This window comes from Pimephales promelas, chromosome 17 (genome assembly GCF_988280905.1).
Source record: "Pimephales promelas chromosome 17, fPimPro1.hap1.1, whole genome shotgun sequence".
NCBI classification, from domain to species: domain Eukaryota; kingdom Metazoa; phylum Chordata; class Actinopteri; order Cypriniformes; family Leuciscidae; genus Pimephales; species Pimephales promelas.
The window spans coordinates 18,280,152-18,290,314 of record NC_142785.1 but is presented as its reverse complement, the minus strand read 5'-3'; the positions used below and the strand labels follow the sequence as shown (position 1 = coordinate 18,290,314).

Genomic DNA, 10,163 nt, shown 5'->3' with positions numbered 1-10,163 from the left:
CTTTTATTTTATAAAACAAAGTAGCAAATGCAAACACAGTGACGGGAATGTTATAATTGCTTGACTATATATATTAACGAATGAATATGTTATTTATTTTTATTTGCATATTTTAGTTCATTCAACTTTTATTAACTGTTTGTTTGTTTGTTTATTATCATCACAATTTATTATTTATATAACGTAAAGGTGTTTTGTTTAAAAATGTATTATTATTTTATTTAATACTTCCCGATATTTGGAAGACAATTAATAATTTTTTTATTCATAATGTCCTGATCTTAAGATCGTGACGATATTATTTTGAGTGGACTTTTATCTACAGGAAGTGTAAGATTGCGTTGACTGGCTTCACAGTCCTCTGCGGTTGTTGAGCTGCAGAGAGTAGCCGGATGCCTCAATACAATTTTATGAGCAGATGAATATCTTTGTAAAGGCGAACAGTTGTTGCGTTTCACTTTGCGATTCGGTAAGTTGTTAAAATCAAACGGGTTCGCATGTGACTCTCCCTTTAAACGGTGAAAGTTTTAAAATAGTAATAACAAGCGGTGGAATGTGACAATTCACCCGCTTCTCATGTATTGTTGTTCAGCGTACATTCACTCGATCCACTAGTGTCTGTTACTACATATATGCAGCTGTCGCGACAAGGATCTGGCCTGCTATTCTGGCCTGTTTGCGCTTGTTTAAAATGTAAAATTTTATGTTTTTTTCAAATGTATGAGCTAAGCTTATCAGCAGTCGTCTCATTTCCTGCCATGTCACATCAGAACATGAATGTATAACAACAAGCAATAATGAAAGTGTTGTTAAGAAATGTATTTCGGGGTAGGCTATGTTTATAATTTAACGTTAAGTCAAATCTCTGTCATAAGGCTGTAATTGTTTAATTATACTATATGTGCTCATATGTATAGTAGTTGGCGAGCTAGTGCTGGGACACACCTTCTAAATCATCAACACATGCGGATCTTCCACTTGATGGATACAGACAAACTATCAGGGGGCTTATTTTAATAAAATCTATATGGCCAAATTTATGTCAGATCTTCTGTCTGCATGCTCATGATGGTATATATCAGATGAAATGCACAACTGATTATTACATAATCATCTGCATTGACTGTTATGACAACACGTTCATAAAACCTCAAGGCATAATTATCATATTTGGCTTTGGGGTATTTTACTATCATTATGTACTTATGTAAAATACAGTTTTTTATTACAAATGAGGGTCCTCTCTTTCATCAGGCCTTCAAGATGCTCTCAAACTGTGAGTGGAAATGAGGGTGAAATCTGTTATTGTGGATCTCATAATTAAGGTATTGTGCTCTTTAAAGTCACCATGAGTCATTCATTTTTTTAATGAAAATTTTGCAGTATTTATAAGATATAATTTGTCTGGGCACATCATTATTTTATTTTTTTAAATTATGTGTCTTCATAATATTTAATCAGAATAACTTCCCTTCCCTCTTGCAATAACATATGATGATTTTTGGCAACCTGTCGCTCACATGACATCACAGCAATAGCAAACAACAACAATCTAATCAATTCCCAATGGACAAAATTAAGTTCTACTGCTGTACATTTTTTTTTCTTGTTTGAGAAGCCGTATCACTCTAATATACATCACAATTGGGTAGAAAAGACTATCATAACTTCCGTTTCACTCTGACTATAAAATTGATGTTTGAATAGCTAATGCTTTGGTTAACAAATCCTCTGTAGTTGAGTTACCAGCTTGGCTAATTTAATAACACCATTGCAAGTGTCAAGGCAAAAAAGGTTGTAAAGACATTGTTAAAACAGTCCATGTGATTCAACAATATATTATTACATAATTATAATGTTATAAAGCGACGAGAATACATTTTGTGTTCTTCTGGGTTCTACATCAGCATCACACGCAATTATCGTGTCCATATTAATAGAGACTGACACAAAAAAGAAGTAAATGTTGAACAAGGTCGTTATTGATATATGTTTTTTTCGCATAAAGTATTCTCGTCGCTTCATAACATTAAGGTATAACCATTGTTTTTGGTTGGGGTGGGGGTTAATGGGGCATGGGGTTACTTGCTTCACTTGTGAATTGCTCGGGTGATGTTGTGTTTTTAAATTACTTCTGTGGCTGATGGTTAAAGGCAGGTGTGGACGTGCACAATGAGGAATGTCAGAGAGCATAATGTAGTTCCCCTTGTCAGTGGACTAAACCTGAACACTGCATGTCTGAACACTGTTTCTCAAGTAAAGTAGGAATGTTCCTACTTTACAAAGATAATCCAACTATTTGATATATAAGAGATGGTGTGCAGCCAGTCTGTCATTTTTTACAAAATACAGTCCCGCAGGGTGGTTGAGATGGGCACATGAATCTTGAGATGACTTAAAATACCTTTAAGTCGTCCTGCGGGCCCCATAGAAATTTACTGAGGGCCCCTGGTTGAGAACCACTGTATTAAACAAGCCTTGAATTTTTTTAATTTTTAAAAAAAATCTATTTATGCTAACCATAAAATTAATATTTAACTACTATATTTCAACTGATTAGTTGCACTGTGCTGCAAATGAGCTGTTTTGCCTTGGTATGAGATAAAAGAAGGCTTGGCATGAAATGAAAGTAGAACTGGTGTGTTGCCATGAACAGCTGTAAAATATACAACATAGCATTATAAAAGTATTTGACCACTCAGTCATGCTATTGACCAATCAGAAGAGCATGAGTGTGCTAAGCCAGCCAAGTTTTAGTGTTAACATGTGTTATTGATTTTATTTTATTTTTTTAGTTCATAACTGGCAGGAGGCAATGTAATCTTATAGTACTTCTCAAAGAAAAGGGAAACTCGCAGGTATTGAAACTTTATTGTAAACATTAGGCTTACAACAATAAGAAAAACATTTAAATAGTCTTAAAAGACTTGTCAAATATTAAGTAACCGTTCAAAAGAAAAATGATTCTTTCTACTCCACCTCTCTTCTCATGGGACATCAGGGTGGGATTGCAATGTCGTTAGACTCTGGATGCTGATGAGCTGATAATGAAGAATGCATCAGCTTACGAGATGGGCGACTCTTACAGAAAGCAAAATCTCAATCATGCAGTTTGACATTGATTTTGGCTGCTCTTAAAGAACAGAATTCAGCAATTACGTTTCTAATATTTGGATCTCTAGCCCTTCAAGGGATAGTTCACCCAAAAATTAAAATTAATTCATGATTTACTATCCAATAATATCCATATTTAAAACTTTATCGACTAAAATAACTAGCTTTCGGCAGACGGTCGTACACATTATTTACAGCGAAAGAGTGCCCCTTGACCTGAAAATTTGACAAATGCGGGAGTGCATTTAATGCATCCTTGCTGAATAAATGTATTGAACAGGAGTGTTGTGAGGGAAAATTCTAATTGTTATCTAAGGACAATTAGCTGAATTTTTTACAAATGAACATGGCATGCATAGTGCAGCACATGTATAGAACTGTGAATTATGGGCATTTGTATTCTATGGAAATCTATTTCTGCAGTACTTTTCAACCGCACAGATTAGATCTCAATACAATCGCTCTTTGTTCTGTCAGGAAAAAAAAGGATACCAGACGAAGCATTTTCTAAAACTCTTCTAAATGACTTACTGCTGGAGGCTTTGAGTTCCCTGCCTGATGATATTTACATGCTTGTGCAAATCGCTGCCTCCAGTCATATTGGAAGGCATTGAGAATGTGTGAGTTGCACAATGATTCACGTCTAAACTTATGCTGTTTGTGCTTAATAGAACATGTAGCCTAACACACCCACAGTGGTTTCACTTGGTTTAAGTAGCGAGTATTTTAGATAGGTTAATGGGACATGATGGCACTATATGGAAATATTTTTTGCTGCATGTAATTTTTTTTCCGGTTGAAAATTAATTTGAGATTTGACTTAGAAATGTCATTTGTTAAAGGTGTGATGTCTTTATTTGTGCTCTTGCAAAATATAACACTGTTCATACGCACCGTGTCAGAAATAATACCTTCTGTTCTGGCTCTGCAAAGCCTTTGACGCCCTTTATATGTGTGTAATGTCTGTCAGTGGTGTTTTCCAGTTTCTAATTCAGCCTCGTCTCTAATTAACATCTCACAGGTCTGACTGCTTCACCCACCTGTCACCCTGGCAGCGCAGGAAGCCAAGCGTGGGGAGGAGCTAAGCCCTGGCAGCATGGTGTCTGCTGTGGGCAACGGCTCCGTGCCCAGTCCTCAGAGCGAGGCGGTGGCCAGTGAGCTGCAGGAACTCACTCTGCAGTCTGTACCGAGCCCACTGCCCCTGAAAGAACGCAAGAATGGTGAGTTAACCGCTAAACTCCTTAGCAAAACTCCCTTAGAATGTCAAACCAAGTTCTTTGGCTGAACATGATTCTACCATGGTTCTACGTGATTGAAAGCAGTAAAACCCAATAGAATCATCCATGAACAAATAAAAATCAATGGTGTTCATTTAACTTGAATGAATGGTTTTAGCTTAACTTAAATAAATGTGATGTGATCTGGGAAAACACACCACATGGTGAAATTTGACATATTACAGGTATTGAGACCAAATTAAAGCTGGGTTCGAGCCCTTTCCAAATCTATTTTGATTTATTTTATCGTTTCTCTCTAACAAAAATTATGGTTATCTGAAGTCGGCTATGATTTTCAAAAACAAAATTTTGGGAAAAAAAAAAAAAACGGTTTAATTAACGGTTACATCCTGCTAGTGGGACTTCTGGCACTCTTTATTTATTGCTTTTTTCATATCCCATATTTTAGTAAGCATCATAGATTAGGAATCATTCGAAAGCTTACAAACTCAAAATTCATCCTGTGAAAACCGTTTTGAAATTGGACGATTGAGAGGTGAGCAAGGTCTTTTAAGCGAGCAGCTTCAAACTCTGTTGTCACACCACACGATAACGTTTTACCACACTAAACTAGTGAATTTTCCCAAGATATATTGAGAGATGATAAACAAGATGTTATAGAATAATAAATTAATAAAAACCTCATTTTAACAAAAGACTGACTTTCAATTTATATTTTGTAATGTAAAATGTAATTTGTCTATATAATTAAAGGGATAGTTCACCCAAAAATGAAAATTAAGTCATTAATTACTCACCTCCATGCTGTACCAACCCCGTAAGACCTTCGTTCGTCTTCGGAACACAAATGAAGATATTTTTTATTAAATTTGAGAGCTGTATCACTACCACATAGGCTGCTTAAGGGATTTAAACTTGACGGCCCAGAAAGTCATCGAAGAAAATGTGACTACAGTGTGACTACTGTGGCTCAACTATAAGTTTATCAAGCAATGAGAATCCTTTTTGTGCGTAAAAAAACAACAAAAATAACGACTTTATTCGACTATTCCTTTTCTTCCTTCAGGGCCTGAGACGAGAGTTCAAGAGATTTCCACGACGCATGCACGAGAACTGAACAAGAAGTAGTAGAAAAATAACGTAGTTCTCACGTATGCGTCGTGGAAATCTCTTGAACTCTCTTATTAGCCATTCCAAAAATATTCTAATTGGATCAGGAATTCTCCATTGATATTCTCTCAGTCCTAATATTCATATAGCATGGTATTACTATCCACCTTATTTTGAAATCTAATAGTTTTTGTAGTGGTAGAGTTCATTATATTAGGTAACTTGATGAAGATTAAAGGGATACTTCACCTGTGGAAAGATGCATGTGTATTTAAAATGGGTCATTTATGTAGAAGATTTGAGAAAAGCCTGAAAATGTATTTTTGGCTTATGTGGATGAAAGACAACAACTCCCAGAATGCACTTGCTTCGCTGCCCAATAGGAGGCGACGCCTACAGAGTGCAGTAGTTAAACAACAAGTCTAGGCTACTAGTGAGTCTCCGTGATGAGGCTGCCCGAAAGTGTGTTTTGAGATCGCTGAAAATGTCCGGGATTCGCCTTTTTCGCTCTACAGCCGCCATTCATTATGTTTACTGTGGTGAGCAGAACGAGACTGAGGACCACGGGAGAACCGCGAGGCTGGTAGCGTGATTACGATGAGCAACACCTGTGAGACGCACCGGTCTCGTATCTCTCACGGAGGAGCGGGAATTTTCTTAGCAATGTTAAAATGCACATCAACCGATCACTTGTTTAGTGTTCACGTAAACACTAAATTCAGATTCACCAATCGGAATGAATTCAGTTAGATTGAAACAAAAGGTGTGCATGTGAACAATGAATGGCGACTACAGAAAGTAAAAGCTGAATCCAGGACATCGACGGCCGGACATGTCAAAGGTGGCTGACACTATGTTTTCATTTTGTGAGTGAGATCCCACCCTCTGTAGCCCCTTTTCCACCAAAGCATTTTGAGAGCCGGTTCGGAGCCGGTGCCTCCGCGTGAACCAGTTCTTTTGTGTTTCGACAGCCAAAGAACCAGTTCTCGGCCGGAAAAACTGGTTCCAAAGCGGCACCGACTCGTTGCTGGACTAAAACCGTTCTTTTACCACGTCATGCTTACGTCGGGGGCTGGGGCGGGTTTAGATGTGTTCTAAACATCTTCTCTGGCCATCGCAAAGCAAGGAGAAACATTTGCAGAAACACGATGGAGTCCGCCTTTGTAAATGTCATGCTTGAAGTTGGCGCAAGCGTTTCTATTTTTTTATTTTTTTTATTGAAAACATTATAAGCAAAGATGAAAACAGTCACAATATATAACAAATAAATGAAAAGAAAAAGAGAAAAGACAGGGGTACATAACTTATCAGAAAAGATTACATATCAAACGAAAAGATTAAAAGACTTGCATATTTCAATTGTTTTTAAAGCCTTCTTGGTAAACGAGTTAGAGATAATCCCAAAGTAATGTGGTACTTGCAAGCGTTTCTAGCTGTATAGCTGTACACAGTGACGTAACGACGTCGTTCGCTGGGCGCTCTAGTCAGTGGAAAAACAAACAGGTTCTGAACAGGTTCGAACCAACTTTGAACCAGCACCAGTTCCAAACCAGTTCTTCTATGTGGGGGTTGAAAACATGCGGGGCAGCCCCTACTACTCGCTGTAGTCTTTAGCCTCTGGCCAAAAAAAACTCCATCATCAGAGGAAAATTCCTCCGATGATGCAAAATTATGATTTTTGTGTCATCGGAGGATTTTTTCCAGACAAAAAATAGATAAATTTCTCATCTCAGAGGGATATGAGGGTGGAAAGCATGGTAATTCAAAAATACTACAGTTTTTCTACTAATACAAAGCTTAATGCTAAATCCTGAAGTATCTGTTTAATGGTAGAATCCAATGGTGTAGGGTTGTGATGTCTCTCACAATAACAGGATGTACAGCAGCATAATACGTTCATACGGATGTACATATAGAGGATTTCCTAATTAGATTCAGCACACAGTAATGAAGTAATTTGATCATTTGCAATGTTACAGTTTTGTATGTGCAGAAACAAATCTTGACAGTGTTAAAGCAGGGTACAACAGAGACAGAGAATGTCTTAAGTTGCCTTTTTATCAGCTGCTCTGTTTCTTTTAAGAGACGGTTTGAGACAGTGGGTGGGTTAGAAATGGAAGGACAGAGGGTGATAAAAAATGTTTTGGACACTAACCGTATTTACATTGAAACTATGTTGGGTGTTCAAAAACATGGTGTTTTTTGGTATTTTTGTTAGTGTGGGCTGTTCATTCTCCCTCTGTATTCCGTGTCATTTACAGAGTCAAAATTAATTATTTGTTGTGTAATGTTATGTAATGCAGTGTTTTTTTAAAATAAAAGGATGAATATTTAGATCCTGTGGGAGAAGGGTGTCAAGGAATTATACATTATTGAAGATGAAATGGCCTGTTAAATTTCATTTCACCTATGTGACATGCAGAAAGACACTTCAAAGCGTGTGCGTTCAGCTCTCTGATATACAGCAGACACTCTGTTTGACTTTAGGAAGCTTAGAGGAAAGGACGATTTAAAGAAGTTAAAATTAAACAGAGCCAGCAGGAAGATGGACAGACGCTTCAGCATGTTGTGATTTCATACTAAATGGAAGATGTTATATTTTAATCCTGAAAAATCTGTGGGATGTTATAAGGTTTGCTGTGGTAGGTCGGTGAGTGGTGGGATGTTGTTGATTTATTCAATGTATCTGTGGCCATTCCAGAACTGCAGGAATGCCAGTAAAGTTAAAAGTCCCATGTAGAAGTGCATAGCCTGCAGTCACCACTCCCTTCTTTTAGTCTTCAGCCCCCAGAGCTCCACTTCTTTGAGGGTTAGATTGTAGTTGCAGACATGTTAATGCAGGACCTTTCTCTTCTACTGCACAAAACAGAAGTGATCGCTGTTAAGGCTTTTGGAAAACAATGCTGGCTTTAACAAGTTTATATGCACTGAAAGTTTTAGCCATAGAATATTTTCTGACAAAAATGCCCTAAATTTTTTTTTTGTTACAATTTTTGTTTTGTCAGCTAATAAGTAGCTTTTTTAAATTGGTTTAATGTTTGCGACTTTGAGAAAAGGCAGAATACACGTAAAAGTTTAACTGACGCAGGTTTAATTAGATGTAATGTAAACGACTTGTATATTGATGGTAATAAAGGTTACATTTACTATTGATGAGGCACATCTACCTTCTCTGAGATTGAATTTTCTATGAGAAATAAGTCAGATGAGGTCAACTGCACTGTAAATTTGCTGCCTATGGAGGCATGCTCTGGTCAGAATTGAAAAATTGTTTTGTTATTATGTGGCATTCAGAATTGAATTGAAAAATGCCTTTTCCAATTCCTCCATTTAAATTTAATTTGAATTAAGCTAGCATAAAATTCAAATGGCAGAAAAGCTACATTTAAACAGAATTTTCAGTAATTGAATTTATATGTAATTGCATCACTTTTGGCAAGCCACATTTAGCTGGAAAATGTATGAAAACAATATAATTTAATTCAGAATTGAATTGAAAGTGCCCTTAAAATTACAATTGAATTGAATTGGAATTGAGGTAGTAAAAATGGGATGCACAATTAAAATGAACTGAAATTCAAATACATTTATTTCCATCAAACACACATTTTTAACTGAAAAACAGTTTCATATTTCATTTTTATTTAAAGCATTTTTATTTTTAGCATTTTTATCCCAGACTAGAATTTTTGGCAAGCCACAATATAGCTGGAAAATGAATGTAGAAATAACTGCAAGTTTAGGGTTTAGAGGTAGTTTTTTTTTATTTTACTTGATAGTCTTGGAAATTCAATCAATAGTTGACAAAATGAACAATATGCGGCATGCCACCCGAGTTATCGCTAAGAAGAACTGTTTAAAGTCAATAAGTTTGGCGGGGGGGGTAACAAAGGCCTGAGGTATGGTGTGTTGGGTAGCCGTCCTGAACACTTGATTGCATAACTTTGTGTACAGAGCTGAAATCCTGCCTCAGAAAGCAGGCGGTCAGGAGAATGACGAGGGCCAAAGGTGGTCTGGAATGTGTTTTGGCTTCAGTTTCTGGCTTGTAGTTTGCACACTTCTTCTTGTATAGTAAACGAGTGACCTCAAATCAGTATACAAAGTTTTTGATCTCTCCTCCCCACTCTCCTGGAATGAATAAAAAAAAAAGGCTTCAAGGAGCAGAAAAACTAGGAGTTACTCAACACAGCTGAAAGCGGAGCCTGAAAGCAGCACTTAGCCAGTAATAAGGAAGAAACCGACTCGCAGAGACACAAACACTTGTGCTAACACACCCACATCTGTAGGGCGTGCACACACACGCCAGCGCCGAGCGGAGGAAGGTGAGGGTCACGCAGACACACCCTGTGTTCTTGGAGTTATCTCTCAGCAGAACAGCCTGGAGTTCAGTCAGCCAACTTGCTCTGTTGTTCCGTCTTGAAATGGATTAATTAAGTGTGGACGTGATTGTATCCGTATCCTTCTGCGGTGGAAGGATATGGCCATACATTCAGGTACAGTACTTGCACGTTTGGGTTTAATGTTAGATGTTTGCTGGTGGGAATGAAGTCATGTTGAGGTGAGGTGCGGTATCTGTGGTTGAGGTTTAACAACTTTGTTTAATAGTTAAGCTGGCTGTTTGTGAAGTCCTGCACAGGATTTATTGCTGTTTGAGCTGAAGTCTCACTAAACCACAACATTTACTTACTCTTGAGCCAAAGC

At 37.3% G+C, this 10,163-nt stretch overlaps 1 protein-coding gene across 7 annotated transcripts in view; it reads left to right on the top strand.

The window, feature by feature from the left end:
- Nucleotides 1-313: 313 nt before the first annotated feature.
- The window catches only part of mrtfab (myocardin related transcription factor Ab), a 42,360-nt gene continuing 32,510 nt past the window's right edge, over nucleotides 314-10,163 (top strand). For 5 of the 7 annotated variants that reach the window (XM_089122071.1, XM_089122070.1, XM_089122069.1 and 2 more), the window contains exons 1-3: nucleotides 314-469; nucleotides 1,255-1,325; nucleotides 4,136-4,334. In XM_089122071.1, the coding sequence (XP_088978197.1) occupies nucleotides 4,211-4,334 (124 nt within the window). In that variant the 5' untranslated portion in view covers nucleotides 314-469; nucleotides 1,255-1,325; nucleotides 4,136-4,210. Of the gene's footprint in view, nucleotides 470-1,254; nucleotides 1,326-4,135; nucleotides 4,335-9,788; nucleotides 9,956-10,163 lie in introns of those variants that run through there. The other 2 variants (XM_089122068.1, XM_089122073.1) reach the window with 2 other exon arrangements.